Source organism: Chiloscyllium punctatum, chromosome 11 (genome assembly GCF_047496795.1).
Source record: "Chiloscyllium punctatum isolate Juve2018m chromosome 11, sChiPun1.3, whole genome shotgun sequence".
NCBI classification, from domain to species: domain Eukaryota; kingdom Metazoa; phylum Chordata; class Chondrichthyes; order Orectolobiformes; family Hemiscylliidae; genus Chiloscyllium; species Chiloscyllium punctatum.
Window position 1 is genome coordinate 86,702,982 of NC_092749.1, and position 20,511 is coordinate 86,723,492.

The following is a 20,511-nucleotide window of genomic DNA, read 5'->3' on the forward strand; positions in this document are numbered from 1 at the left end:
TAAGGTAAATAAACTAGGTCTTTTCCCTGGGTTGGGGGAATCCAGAATTAGAGGGCATAAGTGTAGGGTGAGAGGGGAAAGATTTAAAAGGGACCTAAGGGGCAATATTTTCATGCAAGGGGTGGTGCATTAATGAAATGAGCTGCCAGTAGAAGGGTGGAAGTTAGTACAATCAACACTTAAAAGGCATCTGGATGGGTGTATGAATAAGAGTGTAGAGAGATATGGGCCAAGTGCTGGCAAATGGGCCTAGATATCTGGTTGGCATGGGTTTTTCCGACGCGTCTGATTCTATGCTGTACCTCACTTTGACTCGGAGTCTTAAGTGTCTCCATAAGTGAGTCACTGCAGGTAGTTTCAATGTTTCCTTCCGTCATGTAAAGTATTTGCTTAAAATTATTTGAAGGATGACTATATCAGAAGATACCTTTGAAAAGGCATAAATAATTTGCAGATTATTATAAATAAAATAGTACAATGGCATAGCAAAATATCAAGAATAATGCTCTCTTTAGCTTAGTTATGCTTCATTTCTGTGAAGGTAAATTGAGTATCCTCTAATTGAAAAGTCAGTCATCCTTTTAGGATTCTATCATCTATATGTTTCAATACATTTCATCTTTGTACATTAACAATATTAAGTCTTAAAAACATAGCAAAAAATTATTATTTCAAATAACGACTGGAGAGGTACACAATCCTTTATCCGAAATCCGAAAAGCTCCGAAATTCTTTTTGTGGAGTACAGAGCATCATTTTGGTGTGCAAGCAGGTGACCCAACTCATTCGACCCACATCACTCAGATGTGATGTGGTGGCATGGCCCAGCACTGGCAGGCGTCAGTTGTGTTTCAGTGCTCGTACTATTCACGCATACGTCTGCTGTAGGTAATACTTTTTTTATTTCACTGTGAAAATGTCATTTATTCAGAAATCTGAAAAACTCCAAAAAAACAGCTGGCCCCAAGATTTTCAGATAAAGGATTATGTAGCTGTAGTTGGGTTTGTGTTAATCCGGACTGTTTGAGATGTCAAAATCACTGCCATTCATTCCAGGTAGTAAATCCAGCAATTCAGGAACAGTCTTAGAAGCTACTGCATTGCCAACCAACCATATAATTGCTGATTATATTAAGCAAGACGAAACCGGGCTTAGAATTCTATTAAAAACCTATTTACAGCTTACAATTTCGGCATTTATTTTAAATATAATGTTACAACATAAAAAGATAGTTCTGAATAGTTTAGAAGTTTCTAATTTGCTGCATTCTGCTTCATTCCATGGAAAAACTGAAGAGTTCTGTCATTTTGACCACATTTCTTTTGTCTCAGAACTTAACTCCTTCAGGATTTAGAACTCTTTTTTTTTCTCTGCTAGAGTTTTAGCTATAGCTGGACTTAACTTTTTTAAAATTTTGCCCACTGTGTGCAACTGATTTTTTTTTTCCTCTTATCCATCAACCTCTGTCCAAAAAAGGTTGCAGCTAACCTATTTTGTCAGATCTGTTGACAAATCTGAAAACATTCCACAGGGTAGACTGGTTGGTAAGGTTGCATGATGTGTAATCCAGGGAGAGCTCGCCAATTGGATACAAATTTGGCTTGACAGTAGGAAACAGTTGTTCAGACTGGACATCTGTGACCAGAAGTGTGCCGCAGGGATTGGATCCATTGTTGTTGATCACACAAATGATTTGGATGAGAATATGGCATGGTGAATAAATTTGCAAATGAGACCAAAATTTTTAGTAAAGTGGACAGTGAAGAAGATTATCTAAGAGAACAGTGTGATCTTGTTTAACTGGGCCAATGAGCTGAGGACTGACAGTTCAATTTAGATAAATGCAAGATGTTGCATTTTGGTAAGACAAACCAGGGCAAGACTTGCACAGTTAGTGTATGGGCCATGGGAAATGTTGTCGAACAGTACTACAGAAATGTAGTTTATTGCAAGTGACATCAGTTAAGGTAATGAAGAATGTGTTTGGCACGTTTGCCTTCATTGGTCAGAGCATTGAGTACAGGAAGTGGGGTGTCACATTATGGCTGTAGCAGATATTGGTAAGGCCACATTTGGAGTACTGCATAAAATTCCAGTTGTCCTGCTATCGGAAGGATGGTATTAAACTGGAAAGTGTGCAAAATAGATTTACCATGCTGCTTCCGAGATTGGAGGGTTTGAGTTATACGGATAGGCCTGGACTTTTTTCCCTGGAGTGTAGGAGGCTGAAGGGTGACCTTTATAGAGGTTTACAAAATTATAAGGGAGTTAGATAAGGTGAATAGCTAAAGTCTTTTCCCCTGGGTAGGCAATTCCAAAACTAAGCAGCACATGTTGAAGTTGAGAAGGGAAAGATTTAAGAGGGGCCTGAAGGGCAATTTGTTTTTAAAGAGAGGGTGATACATATATGAAATGAGCTTCCAGAGGAAATGCTAGAGATGAGTACAGTTACAAAATTTAAAAGACATTTGGACAGATACGGGAATGGACAAGGTTTAAAGGGATACAGACTAAATGCAGGCAAATGAGGTCAGTTGGATGAGTTGGACCAAAAGGTCTGTTACTATGCTATATGATTCTGTCTTGACCTTTTGTAGCTGTTATACCTACTGTGCTTTTTCCCCTACTCCTTCTAGGAAATCTTATCTACCACATCAGTTGAACTTGCCAATTCTCAAACACATGATCATGTCTTGAACTATTTCCAGACCCCCCCTTCCCAATTACTTTCATAGCCAAATTCCCTTCCCATTCACTCATTGACCTATTTATTTACCCAAACTTGTTCTTCCCAAATTTAGTGCCCAACTTCCTGAGTTCAGTCTTCTGTATTTTAATTAAATTTTTTCTACCATCTAAAGTGTTCTGACTCTTCAGCTTCTTCCATGAAAGCATGCAACTCGTGCACCATCCTCATGGGTTCTCTTGTGGATCAGAGTAATCTCTGACCCCACTACCCTATTCCATGTGCTTTACAACAAGTTAAGCCCTATTCCTCTTCCCTCTATTCATACCATGCATATTTGATTTGTGCACCAGTCTTCAATTGCTGCTATTGTCTCTTCTCCACTCCAATTCTAAACGCTATCATGTAAAGCATATTGTGACACCTGTAGAAAGAACTGAGTTGAATGTAAAGAATTACTTGCCTCTACAGAAGATACATTCAGTTAAGGATGAAAACAGGTTAAACAAAAGCTATAGAAGGAAAGATATCAAGACAGTTGAAGAGGCATAGCCTTTTATTATAAGCAACACCATTGAGATGAGCTATAAAACCTTGTTAGATATTGTTAAATAGTATAATGTTTGTTTAATAAGTATCCACTTTATATGAGAATGTGAGTCCCACAACTGAAATATTAAGTTATCTACTTGTACTATGTGCTTACAAAATCACATGTTGGAAGGAAAGCCTTCACAAGCAGCTCTGAGTAAATATTTGGGAGTGAACAGTCCTACAAATGATTAATTCTATAGGCTATTCTCATGCTCACTTTCAAGTTTTATCATTGATTTTTGCTTACTATTAATCCTAAATTATTTTGATTCTTTTTGTGTTCTCTCTCTCTCTCTCTCTCTCTCTCTCTCAAGTACTTCTTTAAAAATACATCCTTCTTTTTTATGTCTGTTTTCTTCCATATGTCTGACACTGAGCTCTTTGCAGTCTAGCAAGAGCTTGTTCACAGAGCAAGATTTTCTAATTTTGTGCCAGAAGTAATGAAATCCTATCCAACAGCTATGGGTCCTGACTGAACTAATGATTTTGCTGCATATTTCCTTTTCTTCTTATCGCTGCCGCAGACTGTTCCAGCCATCTCGGTTCTAGATTTGGTATGTTCTGAAATTCTTCCTCTAGCTAGTTTCCTGCTTGCTTATTCTCTTCTTTGCTAATTTATGTCTGGTTTTGGAGACTGCATCTGGGAACAGTCGCAATTTAGTGTTAATGTGCCTTGTAAATGTGCCAAATATTGATGTTTTATTATTTTCTTTCATTGTGTGTTGTTTTGATCTATATTCTGTTTTTTTTTTGTGGCCTTTTATTTTAAATAGCATGTTTATGATCTGGATGAACTTTTGAACTGGAATTTTAATGTTTGGGAACAGCATACGTAAAGAGTAGTTCTGTTTTGCAAGCTATTTGTTCTGTTGACCCTCTTCCATCCCCTTTTGATCTTATGATTGATACCATAATATTTTCATTATATCAACCAGGTTCATGCACTGGCCTATCACAAGTCTTTATTGATATAAGACAAGAGACCTGTTAACTTGTTGTAAAGTTTGAAGCACTCTCTTGAATAAGCTCTAAACTTCAAAATGAGAACAAATGTTGTAGGTACTCAGCAGATCTGGCAGAATCAGTGGAGAGCCTAGAGTTAACATTTCAGGTAGTTGACCAGAGACGTGATGGTGCAAAGCAAAAGGATTGCATATAATCTCATTTTTATTGACGCCCTTATCCTTCGTTTTGTTCTCAAACCCACCCTTCCTCTGTATCCTAGCTTTGCACTTACTTAAAACCTGTAATCTCATTTCTTTTTAGTTCTGATGATCGAATTAACATGTCAGAGCAATGACCTTTCTTTCTCAACAGATGCTGCTGGGCTGACTGAGTACTCCCAGTATTTTCAGTCTTTATATCAGATTTTAAGACTTGTAACATTGTACATTTGGCTTCACTACAAAATTCTTGTCATCTTTAAATAGTATCACATTTTCGTATGTGGCACAAATTAGCTGTTACGCTGTTCTACTTTTGAAGCAGTATTCGTTCATGTTCGAAGATGCAAGTCACTATGTTTTTGCCCCCTCTTGTTTTTTTTAACCAAAAGCTAAACAGGAAAATACTACAGAACTGTGCCAAAGCTGAATTTATTTTTTCATTGTTGTTCCCCTCAATCAACAGAAATGTAGCTCGTATAGGTAATTGAAGTAAGGATTCAACTATGATAAATCAGCCCCACCATAGAGTCATGTTGCTTCAGTGTCTTAAGTTGCTGTGGATTTTTTTTGTGATGATACTTTGTCTCCACAACTTTTATGCTCTTTTATCACACTGACCTTATTGCTGTCAACTTCCCTGTTAATGTACTGTCCATATGGAAAGCTTTGTGATTTGTTTTTCAGAAACAAAATTTAGCTTTTCCTTCAATTTGATCAGTATGATTTTGAAGCAATGTCCTTGTAATATATTTTCTACTAAAAATATTAAAACGAATGCAATAACGACGATATGATAGTTTTTGTTTTTACATAGTGTGTGCAGTTGTATCTATCTTTTCTGTGCCTTTACACGAGCAGCCCAAACCAAAATGTTCCATTTCACTATTTTATTATGATCGCTATAAAGTAGTGACTTGAGGTTTATGCAACAAGTCACTACTTAAGAAAGCCGGATGTTATTTGAAGTAAATTCTGTTAAATTAGAAATTACTGTTTTAATTGAACTGGCTGAACAATTCAGCATTCATTTTACATATGCTCAACCTTTTTTAAAGTTATTGTTTGTAAATGATTAGTTCGATGATGGGCCTGAAAATTGCTGAGGAATACAACTTCCATCAAGCTTGTTGGTTAATTGGTGCTTTTCATCAGGTATAGTGTGTTGTGTCAATTGATGCAAGGACGGGAAAGGAAATTTGTTTTTGAAAAGCAAATCATCAAATAAAAGTGGTGGTTCAGTTGCTTTATATGTTAAACTTTATTTAAAATAATATTACTGTCTTATATCCCTTGTCTTTGATGTTGGATTGAGGTATGATTAAATTATATTTTAAAGTATCTCTTATTGTAAAGATGTGTCTGTAAAGCTAAATATTATAATGAGATCAGGGTACTGTTTTTATGGAACTGAAATTGATTCCAGCTTTTCTCTCTCTAAATACGGTCTGATTCAACTTATGCAATTTATTGGGTGTTAACATTGTTTGAAAGTGTAAAGCATGTGGAAGAACCTGTCAGAAAAATATGCTATGATGTGAGTTTATGGTAATGAAATGTCAGAACGCAACTTATAGTTTAGCAGTCACTATTGCCCTCATCAGTATTAGTGCTTCTCTTGTGTTTTATTTTAGTTGAAATGGCTGAGCAGGATTGCATCATTTCAGCTGACTAACACCTCAAACAATTTTCAGGAATTGTTGATTGAGCAGTTATGCTAATGGAAGTTGTTAATCTGTACTTAGAACTAAAGGAAGAGTGACACGTAGAATGCAAAATACAATGCTGCTTTGGCCATGAGGAGCAAAATAGTCATTCTTCTCTAACAGGATAGTCGCATTCCTCTGTGACCCCATGCTATACAAAAATCGTGCAATACAAATAATACTAATGTTGACAATCTAATAGTGTTATAGCCAACACATTTTACAAGTTTACAATTTAGAAACAGTGTTCCCCACTTGCCAGCAGAACTGACTATACCTTGCCAGGGCTAACCTTTGGCTGCACTTTGTAATTTTGATTACATTTTGGATCATTTTTTAAACCACTGTAGTATCTCTTTTCTATTGTTCAAATATCAAGGTAAAGCCTTGTTTAATTTATTTGTTCAAAAACTTCAGGATTGAGTAAGCTCTAAAACACAAATTGCTACTTGGAAAATGTATAACAATGTTCCATTATGTATTTTTAAAATTATCATTATTTGTGAGGCTGGCAGTCGTCTTTTGGGGAAATCTGATCCTATAAATGAGTTACATTCTACAACATGTTGAGAGAAAACTACCTGACTAGATAAATTGAAGCTTAGTGTCAGTGCAGGTAATAATCTGCTGGTCATAGTCATTTTTGCCAGTGCAGGAATAAAACTTCAAAGCAGTTTGCTCTCTGATAGACTGCTGATATATCAGCATTAATGGTAATGTTCTGTAGTGTAGCATCCTGGTGATCGAAGTAAAAACTGTCTTCTATATATACCAAATGTACCATGGATTACTGGTAGCTTACTAGAAACAATTTTTGGGAGAATCTCCAATTGTTGAATTTAAAATTAAATATCAATAAATTAATTACAGTTGCAAGATGAAGAACGCAGGCGTCATCAGCAACTGGAAGATATCCGAAAAAGAGAAGCAGAAGAAAGAGCAAGGCAAGATAATGAGCGTCATCGTCAAGAGGAGGAGCAAGCAAGGAGAGAAACTGAAGAAAAGGTTGATGATTTTTTTAATGTGCATTTCCTTGCTTTGCTCCTGTCCCCAGCAGCCATCAAGTTGGTGTTGAGAGGTTTTGCCTATTTACAATTTTTCCACCACATTGTATTCCAATGAATGTGTGAAAGCAGTTCTCTTTAATACTATTGTATTTTTCACACTGACAGAAATTTCTGCTTTCCATAGAGAAGACAGGAAGAAGAATATTATACGCGTTTGGAAGCTGAAAGGCGTAGACAGCAGGAAGAAGCTGAGAGGAAGTTGCTGCAACCTGATGAACCTGGTCTGTACAGGCCTCCCCTTCCAAGGAACTATGCTTCTGAAACCCAGCAGTATGAGTTCCCTCCCCCATCCCATTCATCTAACGCTCCTCCCCCTCCTCAGAGAAACATCTCTTACATGAAAACACAGATCGTCTCCCCTGACACAGTTTACACTGCCAAGTTTGTCCCATACAATGATGAGGACGAGGAAGATGCAAATCTTTCAGGTCAGGATAAGTACTCCATCACAAGAAAATCGTATGGTGATCTCCCTTCTGCCCCTAAGCAGCCGCCATTCATTCGTCAACCCCGCCCGGTTTCAGATGGCTACTATCTTTCAAACTCATTCCGACCACCATCTGCCAATGCCAACAGTACTGCTCCAAAAGCTGGTGTTCCCCCTCCCCCTCCAACCAAACCGAACTTCGTGCCACAGAGTGGTTCAAAAGGTAGAGATATAAACAAGTAACAATCTTGTATTCCTTTTTGATGTTTGGACTTTCTAAGTTCTTCCAACTTCCTTAGAGAGAATGCAACTATAATTATTTCCTGATATAAAATTCTCTTCCTCCAGAATAACACAAATTTCACTTGATATTCGAATCAATGAATCATTTTGCCTTTAAAGAATATTCTCTTTTCAATTTCTTAGTTTCTATCTCAGATTTTCCTGTCCTCTCAAATTAGATATTTTTGTTGCACTCCCCTAATATGCTTAGTGGATACCTGATCCTTTACTTTAATTTGTTCCAATCAAAGTACTGTTGGTTTTGGTTTTTAATCTGTTCTGTGAATGAATGCATCTCAAAAGCCCCTCTCCATATACTGGAAGAGAAGGTGGCATGGTATGCTTGCAGTTTTTATCCATTTTGAGAATTTCAAGCCTTCTCTTTTACTGTTCATGTGGCAAAGGGAAACTGATCTGGTGTGATCTAACTTAGCATTATGAGTGGAATTAGTTGTGAATCAACAACAAACATGCTTGTTGAGATTCTATAAATGTCTGCCTCTTAAATTTAAATTTGTAATCTATTGGTTAACTAGTAACTATTCAAACAACAGTTTGTTGATAGGTAAATTAAGATTTCACAACTATTTGTCCATAATGCATAGAATGCAATCTGGCTATAGAATTTGATTACTCAAAATTATAGTCTGTATTGTATTCATATTCTCTTCAATCATTACCTAACACTGTCATTTGCCTTACTCATTTTTTTTCATTTTGTGCTTAACTAAACTCCCTGCTGTACGTTTTTATAAAAAATAAATTGCTCATGCATTAGTAATGTTTTTGAATGGTAGCAAAAGAAACCAAGTTTATGTTGATGTCTTTGTTTTACAAAGCAGAAAACTATACACTTGTTACAACTTGTAAATTATTAAGTCTTTGATGAAATAATATCAATAATTTGGAATATGTATTTTGGTTTTAAACCCAATCTATAATTGGTCAACATGTACAATGGGAAAAATAATTTTAGACTTTAGTTTAGGGAAGGGGAAAGAAATATTTAACGTCCAGATCAGAGAAATCTAGGCTTAAGTTTGTGCAACCAGTCAGAATGCTGCTGAAACTCTGATGCACACAGTACATTATAGTTTAAACTGTCTTGGGGTAATATTCATGCCCAGGGACCCTCCGTGATTGTCCTATTAATTGCACTATCAAAGATTTGGTCTGAATAGATAGGATTTACCTGGAACCTTGGTCTGGAAATGTTACCAGTTTGATCTCTGGTAAAGATCCTTGATTAACTAACATAACTCAATTGAATTCTGCAACCAACTGCCATGCGGTCCCTCCTTTTTTCGTCATTGCCACCTACTCCTCTTCCACATTCTCCATCCTCACCGCCTCCTTGCCTCATCCATCTCCCACTTGCTTCATCCCCCTCCCGCGCCTCTATCCTCGTTTACTACCACTACCACCCTTCCACAGCTTTCATAGAATGAAATAATCATCATCCAGTGTCCATTGTGCAGACAATTAACTGAGTGTTTGCACAGTTCCATCCCCTGGTTAATGGTTTCCTTGGCTCAATGAATGCTTGGTAAAGAGTTCTGCATTTCACAAATTATTTCTCACTATGCCTACAATATTTTGAAAGTATAGTAATAAAACATGTGAAATAAAGACAGCTGTCTTTAATTTCCAAAATGCTTTCCCAGATAGCATAAAATTGAAAATTGGTTTGCCTTCAATTAAAATTTTAAAGCATGTATGACTTGATCATTTAGATTACATGCTCCATTTGCATGCATCTATTCCCCTTGTCCATCAAGCTAAATGTGCTCCAGTCTTAAATTCTCATCATGCTCTTCTAGCCCTCTTTATGCTCTGTGTTTTGACACCATTTCCACTGAACGTCTGACCTCCAATTTGTTTTCTCTTCACACCAACTGAGTTCTCTCTTCTCTAGTATTGTCCAATTCCCTTTTAACACTTGCTTCCATGAACAAATATCCCATGTCAAACCCACATTTAATTCTCTGCTTTACAAACTGAGACCCCATTACTTTTCCACGAGTTCTTGAATGTGTTGTTGAATATTTCAATATTGTTGAAAGTCCATGTTTGAATATGTCCAATCAGGATTCCACCAATTTCTAATGAAAATCATAGGATATTCACTGTGATTGTGATGTATTGTTTCCTATTGACCTCTGCACCAAGGCTGATTGTACCAAATGCTGTCTCTTGTCCAATTGAGTGGAACTTAAACAACTTGCTTTATTATCTCTGCTGTATATCCTGCAATGGGTTATTTCATCATATATTGTTAACATATAGTGACGACCACTAACCTCTTTCTTTGTCCCACCCCCATCCCTCCCTGAAAAAAAGTTATACTTAATGCTATGTGTTGATAAGCTGCTTGTCTGCAACCCAGTCATGTGTAACTGCAATTATCATCAATCAAGAATACAGAAGACCCAAGTTCTAATCTTCTGCCTCTGACACAACTCAGTTCTCCTAAAATTTCAAGTCAACCAATTTAAAATTTGCAACATTGTGTTCCTTCTTTTCCCTCCTTATTTTTATACCATTGTTTCACCCCACAACCTTCCAAAAACTCTGCATTCTTCCAGTTCCATCCTCTTGTGTATCGCCAGTTTCTTTTTGTCCCAACATTGACCATAAGATCTAGAATTTTCTTTCTAACTTCTCCATTGCTTCCATAATTAAGAACCTTCTTAAAATCTGCTTTTATAACTGACCCTTCTTCAGATGCAAATTACTTTTTTCAGACAACACCTGTCTGAAGCCTTGGAACATTATCCAGTATTACAAGTGCTAAGTAAAGGTAAATTATTATTCTGGAGCAAACCTTGTAATCAGATGATTTTTAAACCTAAATAGTAGGATCAGTATTACTGTCAATACAAGGCTGGAGTTTCTGATCCTGGACAACGTGTAACACATTTTGTTGCTTTATCTGGTAAAATAAAAATTGAAGTCATTGTTCAGTTTTTTAACATGAAGTTTCTCTTCCGAGAATTTGTAGTCCATTGTTATAAAAACACTCTTCTGTTTATTTTCCTACCATTCAATTTCCAGTATTGAAAGTTCATATTTTGTATGGGCTTTTGCATTTCATTATTCCTGATTGTGATCTAACCCTTTCAAGCTAAATATTTTACTTATTAATTAGGATTTGGTCCTTATGGCGGATCAACTACAAGTAGCATTGGAGCAAATGAAGTTTACAGAGGCCCGAGAGAGAAGCGTCCTGAGCAGAATAAAGGGTAAGGTTGATATATTGTTCTCACTGTATATAAGCTTTATATTTGCAAATGCGTAGTACTGTGTTTTTTATTTATAGGATGAACCCCAATTCTTTGAGGGTACAAAACACAATTAAAACTTACTCTTTGGGTGCTTTCTGAAAATGCCTCTTAATGATTTCCTGTTGGAACAGTCAGTTCAGTCTTGGGCAAAGACTATAAAAGTTACATGATGCATAAAGTAGAAAGTCATTTCTGGCCCAACTAGTCAGTATTCATGTTTATTCTTGGCACAAGTTGTTATTGCAGCTTTGTTATTACAGGCTTATTTGTATGTTTCTCCAAAGTGTTTGCAATATTTTGGGAATCACATTTCGATTAAAGAAACTGCAACACAACAGTTTAATACACAGTTTAACAAGGACCACAGTGGGCTATTCTAACAGGGATGGAGATGTAACATTAAGGAATTAACATCACATCTATCTGAAAGCACAAATAATGTATGTGCCCCATTGACAGGTTGAAAAGGTGGTGCATGGGTAGCAAAATCCAGGTTTATTGGAAATAGTTTCATTGCCCAATTCTAAAAATTGCAGGTTTAATTGTTTCTTGTTACTGAGCATTATTACTAATATCATCCCATTCTTCCCCCTCAGTCGAAGCAAAATGCTTAGACACAGTATGGTTTTACCTCCTCCTTTATTCTGGGCCCTGGACGGAGAGAGAACGATCGCCCACGTGCACAGGGACACGAGTTCTCGGACTTCTCTCTTGACCAGCAGTTTCTTAATGAATTGTAAATCATTTTTCAGGGAGGAGCATCCAGATAAGGCAACGTGCAATCAACGACCTGTTGATTGGGTGACTGTTACAATCAGCGAGTGTTAATAGTAAAGATTAAGCCATCTGGAATTACACAATGAATGTTCTTAACCTTAACTGGCTTCACATAATGAACACTTCTCACCTTGTTAAACTGACTTTACAAGCTGAATGCTTCCGATATTGTTAAATGGCTCTACATAATGAATGCTTTTCCACCTTGTTAACACATTGCCCTTGCCTCCAGCACCCCATTGTTAACTGCAAGTTCTTATCTGATCTGAGTTATGCTCAACTGAACTTCTTGTTTCACAAACTCAAAACTTAACTTTTTCCCTACTTGCTTATACCCGATACACATCCTCACTAAGAGATAGATAACAACCAGGTTGGAGCCATTGACCTACAGTGCTGTAGCATGGAATCTATCAATTCAAGCAGTTTTTAAATTCCATATTTATCTTTAGTTATGTCATTGGCACCTATTTTGAGAATTTGCAAGTTATCATAATTTTCGAATGGGTTATGTTTTCATATGCTAGTAAGCTTATCATCTGATAAGTTTTTTTTGGGACTGAAAGAAAGCTCAAAATTTAAATAAACGCTCCAGACTGAATTTGTACTTTGTCAAAATTCCAACTATAACTTTAGGTGTATCTGGTGTTGGACAACAACTCAATATTTTGCATCAAGTGAAAACAATGTGCCAGACTAAAGAAAGATTTGTGATCTAAGGGTGCAATAAATTCCATAAGCGCAAATTCTGAAAGCCAGGACAGAATAGGGAAGATTATGCATTTTAAGAAATAATTTGGCACATAATGCCTTATTACTGTATTTGGCATCATCCAAATGTACAGCACCAAAGGGGCTCATTCAGCCAAATTGTTGCAGCTGTTTGAAAGAGCAAACTAATTAATCTCACTCCTGTTAAGAGCTTCAAAACATTACCTATATCAGGTTAAATACTCAAATCCTTAAGTTATTATTGTCCTGCCAGTATTCCAGATCTCACTAACTCCTGTTTAAGAGCAGTTTCCTAATGTCACTTCTGGTTCTCTCAGTTACTTTTAATCTGTAATCTTCAATTACTGTTCTAATTCCATAAGAACTGTATTTCCTTAATCATGAGACATTAAGAGTAACTATGAACATTTCTATTGTCTCCTGTTAACCACCTCAGCTCAAAGACAAACCATAGTAATTATAAGTTGACCCAGGATATAAATGACCCTTTTTTTAAGCACCAAAATGCATGTTTAAGCCAATTCAACGTATAAATCAAACCCCAATTTTTTCTGTGAAAAAAATCAATGTTTAAGTTCATGCTTGCATTGAGTTGGAACAAGGGATTGAGCAAGGTGCTGCAGGTAGTGTTTCCATTGGGTGCATGATTTGATGCACACAAAGGTTAACAGCACATGCTAACGGCTTAATAAGTGGGACTACCTGCAAAAAGACTGATGGGCAAAGCTGTTTTCAAGTCAGAACATAACATTTCCAGGATCAACTGCACCGTGAAAACCAAGGTCAACCACTGGACTGATTGCAAGAAATATAATGAGTCCTTGAAATTAAATTGTCACCACAAATGTGATACATACATACTCGAATGGACTAAATCAAAATCACATCCCTGATGAAGGCCTTGTGTCCAAAACGTCAACTCTCCTGTTCCTCGTATGCTGCCTGATCTGCTGTGCTTTTCCAGCACCACACTTTTTGACTCTGATCTCCCAACATCTACAGTCCTCATTTTCTCCTGGGTCATATCAGATGTTGAGTCTAGCAAAGAAATTGGTGCAACAGCTGATGATGTAGCAGATTTGTAGAACAAAATATCTTTCATTATGACAGAATACCAAGAGCACTCGGATGCTTCCAAAAAACCTTAACCAGAATGATCAATTTCCAGCAATTTAGCAGCAAAAAATAATATCCATTGTCAAATTGGCAACATGGGTAAAATGCCCATGAATTTCAATTTGCTCCACTATCTGAAATGTCAAATGAGAAGATCCCAAACTAATTCCAATGAAGACTTCAGGGCATGAAAAGATAATATTGAGTTTGCATGGTCATCTGAACAAAATTAAATATATAGTAAGGTCAAAAGGTGCCTACAAAGAAATAAAATGCAAATTGTGGTTGTGTTGAGTAGTCTGCATTCTGTTAAATCTTTTGGATGTGTGTCTCAACAAGCCGTTCAAGGATCATGTTACTACCAAATGAAGCCCAGAATGGACCAAAATTTTCTCAATCACAGCGTAAAGGTTGACATTGTGTATGAAAACAATTTTTTTCACTTCCAAAGTTACGTCTAAAAATTATACGTGCTTTCATTTTTTCTGTCCTCGGGCCAAATGGTTAATTAAGAAAAATGCGAGCTGCCCCACTTGATGTTTGTGAGGTTTCATCATCAAATCTTGGGGATGTGATTAATGCACTAAATAGGAACAGGAGCAGATCATTTAGTCCATTGAGCCCTGCCATTCAATGATGGGGGATGATCAAACATTTCAGTGCCTTTACCCTTTATGCCAGTAACCCAGTTGCCACTAGTAATCAGGAATCTAGAATCTCAGCCTTAAACATGCTCGAAGACTGAGCTTCCCCAGATCTTTGAAATTTTCTAACAAAATTCATCACTATCTTGGACCCAACTGGTACTTCCCTTATTTTTAACTTGTGCCTTGGTTTTCAACTCCCAAACCAGGAGAAACATCTTCCCTGCATCTAGCCTGTGTATCTCCTTTAAGTTTTTAGTTAAAATCACCTCTCATTCTTTGAATATAGACCCAGTTTGCTCAATTTCTCTTCATATGACAATTGTAGGAACAATCTAGTGAACATTGATTGCACTCCTATGACAGTGATGTGCAGGAGTGATATCTTTCCTGAGATAAGGAGGCCACAGTGCTTCAGATATTTATCCAAGCTCCTGTACAAATGAAGCAAGACTTCACTCCTCCTGTACTCAAATTCCTTTGTAATAAACATTAGCATTCAATCAGCCTTCCTAATCGCTTGCTGCACCTAGATATTTGTCTTCAGTGACTCATCAACAAGGATACCTAGGTCCCTTTTTTGCACTTACATTTTCCAAACCCTAGCTCTATATTATTGATAGAAATTGCAAACAGCTGGCCTAAGTGCTGATGCTTGCAATAGCTTGTTCGTCATAGCCTGCCAACGTGAGAATGACTTATTTATTCCTCCTCTGTTTTCTATCTGTTGCCAGTCAATCCAAGTCAGTACATTACCTCCTGAAGAAGGGCTTATGCCCGAAACGTCGATTCTCCTGCTTCTTGGATGCTGCCTGACCTGCTGCGCTTTTCCAGCAACACATTTTTCAGCTCTGATCTCCAGCATGTGCAGTCCTCACTTTCTCCACATTACCTCCTCTCCCAATGCTTCCGTTTTTCTAACCACCTTCGTGTTGGGAACTTCCTTAAACTACTTGTGAAAACTGAAGTATACTACAATCATCAGCTCTCCTTTTTTAAAATTTATTAGTAACAGCTTAAGAAAAATCTAAAGGCAAATTTCTCAAAACCTATTTCCTATTTGCAAATCCAGATGTGTATTTATAAGACCATAAGACAAAGGAGCAGAAGTAAGGCCATTTGGCCCATCGAGTCCACTCCGCCATTCAATCATGGCTGATGGGCATTTCAACTCCACTTACCCACATGCTCCCCATAGCCCTTAATTCCTTGTGACATCAAGAATCTATCAATCTCTGCCTTGAAGACTTTTAGCGTCCCAGCCTCCACTGCACTCTGTGGCAATGAATTCCACAGGCCCACCACTCTCTGGCTGAAGAAATGTCTCCGCATTTCTGTTCTGAATTTACCCCCTCTAATTCTAAGGCTGTGTCCACGGGTCCTAGTCTCCTCACCTAACGGAAACAATTTCCTAGCGTCCACCCTTTCCAAGCCATGTGTTATCTTGTAAGTTTCTATTAGATCTCCCCTTAATCTTCTAAACTCCAATGAATACAATCCCTGGATCCTCAGCCGTTCCTCATATGTTAGACCTACCATTCCAAGGATCATCCGTGTGAATCTCCGCTGGACACGCTCCAGTGCCAGTATGTCCTTCCTGAGGTGTGGGGACCAAAACTGGACACACTACTCCAAATGGGGCCTAACCAGAGCTTTATAAAGTCTTAGTAGCACAACAGTGCTTTTATATTCTGACCCTCTTGAGATAATTGACAACATTGCATTCGCTTTCTTAATCACGGACTCAACCTGCATGTTTACCTTTAGAAAATCCTCAACTAGCACTCCCAGGTTCCTTTGTACTTTGGCGTTATGGATTTTGTCACCGTTTAGAAAGTAGTCCATGCTTGTATTCTTTTTTCCAAAGTGCAAGACCTCGCATTTGCTCACATTGAATTCCATCAGCCATTTCCTGGACCACTCTCCCAAACTGTCTAGATCCTTCTGCAGCCTCTCCACTTCCTCAGTGCTACCTGCCTGTCCACCTAACTTTGTATCATCAGCAAACTTCGCTAGAATGCCCCCAGTCCCTTCATCCATATTATTAATATATAATGTGAACAGCTGCAGCCCCAACACTGAACCCTGCGGGACACCGCTTGTCACCGGCTGCCATTCCGAAAAAGAACTTTTATCCCAACTCTCTGCCTTCTGTCAGACAGCCAATCCTCAATCCATACCAGTAGCTCACCTCGAACACCATGCTCTGCAGCCTCCCGTGTGGCACCTTATCATATCCTTTGTAATAGAATCTAGCATTTAAAGACATTTTTTAGAATCATAGAATAGAATCATAGAATCCCTACAGTGCCACACCGACCTTCTGAAGAGTAACCCACCCAGATGCATTCCTCTACCCTATTATCCTACGTTTACCCCTGACTAATGCACCTAACCTCCACATGTCTGAACAATGGGAAATTTTAGCATGTCCAATTCACCTAACCTGCACATCTTTTGGATTGTGGGAGGAAACCAGAGGACCTGGGGGAAACCCATGCACATGACGGAGAATGTGCAAACAGTCGCCAGAGGCTGGAATTGAATCTGGGTCCCTGGCACTGAGGCAGCAGTGCAAACCACTGAGCCACTGCTGCCCTTACCATTTTAAGATGTCATCATCTATTTCCCCACATTCTGTATTTTCCATATCCTTCTCTACAGTAAACACTGATTCAAAACACTTGTGTAGTATCTCCCCCATTTCCTGTGGTTCCACACATAGGCTGCCTTGTAGATATTTGAGGGGTCCTATTGTCACCCTGTTTGCCAAAGTTATCTCCTGTCCCCTTTTTGCCGCCTTGCTTTCCTCAAGTGTACACCTACTGCCTTATACTCCTCTAAGGATTCACTTGATCTCTGCTGTCTATACCTGACATATACTTCCTTTTTCTTGACCAAAACCTCAATTTCTCTAGACATCCAGCAGTCCCTACACCCACCAGCCTTGCCTTTCACCCTAATAGGAACATACTGTCTCTGGACTCGTTACCTCATTTTTTTGAAGGCTTCCTATTTTCCAGCTGTGCCTTTACCTATAAGCATCAACCCCCAGTCAACTTTTGAAAGTTTTTGCCAAGTGTTGGCAAATGGAACTAAATAAGTTTAGGGTATCTGGTCGCCATGGACAAATTGGACCAAAGGGTCGGTTTCAGTGCTGTACATTTCTGACACTTTTCTCGACTACTGATGTAAGGTTTGCAGATCTATACTTGCCCATTTTCTCGCTCACTCACTCCTTAAAAGTGGGGTGACATTTGGTGCCTTCCAATCCACAGGAATTATCCCAAAATCTAGAATTTTGTAAGGTAATCACCAATGCATCAAATCTCTATAGTCACTTGCTTCAAGACTGGGATGAAGACCATCAGGTTCTAGAGATTTATCAACTTGGAGCCCCAATAATATCTCCAGTATATGTCTTATGATTTCTTTCATTTCCTCATTCCCTCTAGCCACTTGGATCTCTAATTCTGGGAAATTTCTCATCATTCTCACTGAAAACAGACAGTAATCTTTTAGCTTAAAGGCAATATACTGCCAATGTTGGAATTCTGAATCAAACACCGAATGCTAGAGCAACTCAGCAGGTCTGGCAGCATCTGTGGGGCAAGAGACAATTAACATTTTGACTCATTTGATTTCTCTGTCCACAATGCTGTAAGACCTGCTAAGTTTTTCCAACATTGTTTGTTTTCATCTTTTAGCTTATCTGCTATTTCTTTCTTCCACATTATAAATTCTCTTGACTCTTCCTGTAATGGGTTAAAAACTGGCACTGGAAAAAAAAAATACAGCAGGTCAGGCAGCATCCGAGGAGCGGGAGTGTCATACTGGCATAAGCCTTTAATCAGGAATGGAGCTGAGAGATAAATGGAGGGTTAGGGCTGGGGGAGAAAGTAGGTGGGAAGTGATTGTGATAGGTTGATGGGACGGTGGAGTGGATAGGTGGGCCGGAAGATGAACAGGTAGGTCGTGTCAAGAGAGTGACGTTGAGTTGGCGGATTGAATCTAGGATGATGTGGAGGATTGAGATCCCCGGTGACCTATCCTACCTGTCCACCTATCCTCCCATCAACCATTCCACCCTTCCCATTGACTTATCACAATCACCTCCACCAATTATCATCCCACCTATCTCTTTTTCACCCCCCCTTTTCTCCCCCCCCTTTCCCCCACCCCCCCCCCCCACCCAGCCCCATCTCCCCTATTTATCTCTCCGTCCCCTTCCCCTTCCATATTCCTGATGAAGAGCTTACGCCCAAAACATCATCTCCTGTTCCTCAGCTGCTGCCTGACCTTCTGCATTTTTTCCAGTGACACACATTTTTACTCTGACTCTCCAGCATCTGCAGTCCTTGCCTTCTTCCTGTAATGGATCTACATTCATTTTAGCCAAACATTCCCTTTCACTTACTTGGGGAAGCTTTTGCAGTCCATTTTTATGTTTGCTAGTTTGTTCTGTTCTGTTCTCCCTCTCCTTATCAGTTTCTTGGTCCTTGTTTGTTATGCTCTATAAACCTCCCAACCTGTAAATAGCATACCTGAGTCATAGAGCTGTACAACATGGAAACAGAACCTTCAGTCTAACTCGTGCGTGCTGACCAGATATTCTCAAATAATTTATTCCATTTGTCAGTATATGGCCTATATCCCTGTAAATCCTTCCTATTCAAGTAGCCATCCAGATGCCTTTTAAATGTTGTAATTGGACCAGCCTCCAGCGCTACCTTCTGGCAGCTCATTCCATAGACGCACCACACTCTGTGTGAGAACATTGCCCCTTAGAACCCTTTTAAATCTTTCCTCTCCCACCTTAAGCCTATGTCTTCTAGTTCTGGATTCCCCTACCCCAGGCAAAAGTTCATATCTATTTACCCTATAGATGCCCCTCATGATTTTCTAAACCTCCTATGAGGTCACCTCTCAGCCTCCAGTTCTCAAGGGAAGATAGCCCCAGTCCATTCAGCCTCTCCCCCACAGCTCAATCCCTCCAACCCTAATCTTTTTTGCACCCTCTCAAGTTTCACAGCATGCTCCTATAGCAGGGAGACCATAAGTGAATACTGTATTCCAAAGTGGCCTAATTAATATACTGTACAACCGCAACATGACCTCCCAACTTCTATACTCAATGCATTGTATTTGGTATGCTTTCTTTTATTGGACATTCTTCACTATCCCGTCTGCTTCCAAGGAACAATGAACCTGTACTCCAAGGTCTCATTGTTCAGCAACACTTCCCCAGAACCTTACCATTAAGTGTGTAAGACCTGCCCTGATTTGCCTTTCCAGAATGCAGCACCTCACATTTATCTAAATTAAACTCCATCTGCCATTCATTGGCCCATCTGATCAAAATTTTATTGTACTTTTGAGGTAGCCACCTTCACTGTCCACTACACTTCCAATTTTGGTGTAATCTGCAAAATTCCTAACCAATTGGTGGTGTAGTGCAGAGCGAAGAGGGTTACCTCCGATTACAACAGGATCTTGACCAGATGGGCCAATGGGCTGAGATGTGGCAGATGGAGTTTAATTCAGGTAAATGCAAGGTGCTGCATTTTGGGAAAGCAAATCTTAGCAGGACTTACACACTTAATGGTAAGGTCCTAGAGAGTGTTGCTGAACAAAGAGACCTTGGAGTGCAGGTTCACAGCTCCTTGAAAGTGGAGTCGCAGGTAGATAGGATAGTAAAGAATGCGTTTGGTATGTTTTCCTTTATTGGTCAAAAGTATTGAGTACAGGAGTTAAGAGGTCATGTTGCGGCTATACAGGACATTGGTTAGGCCACTGTTGGAATATTGCATGCAATTCTGGTCTCCTTCCTATTGGAAAGATGTTGTGAAACTTGAAAGGGTTCAGAAAAGATTTGCAAGGATGTTGCCAGGGTTGGAGGATTTGAGCTCTGGGGAGAGGCTGAACAGGCTGGGGCTGTTTTCCCTGGAGCGTCGGAGGCTGAGGGGTGACCTTATAGAGGTTTACAAAATTGAGGGGCATGGATAGGATAAATAGGGATTGGAGAGTCCAGA

At 38.8% G+C, this 20,511-nt stretch overlaps 1 protein-coding gene across 6 annotated transcripts in view; it reads left to right on the forward strand.

Moving 5' to 3' along the window:
• Positions 1 to 20,511, forward strand: part of afdna (afadin, adherens junction formation factor a) — a 232,237-nt gene that overhangs the window by 207,869 nt on the left and 3,857 nt on the right. For 2 of the 6 annotated variants that reach the window (XM_072581186.1, XM_072581187.1), the window contains 4 exons: positions 3,806 to 3,835; positions 7,021 to 7,155; positions 7,342 to 7,867; positions 11,075 to 11,168. In XM_072581186.1, coding sequence (XP_072437287.1) covers positions 3,806 to 3,835; positions 7,021 to 7,155; positions 7,342 to 7,867; positions 11,075 to 11,168 — 785 coding nt within the window. The remainder of the gene's footprint in view (positions 1 to 3,805; positions 3,836 to 7,020; positions 7,156 to 7,341; positions 7,868 to 11,074; positions 11,169 to 20,511) is intronic. The other 4 variants (XM_072581189.1, XM_072581191.1, XM_072581188.1 and 1 more) reach the window with 4 other exon arrangements.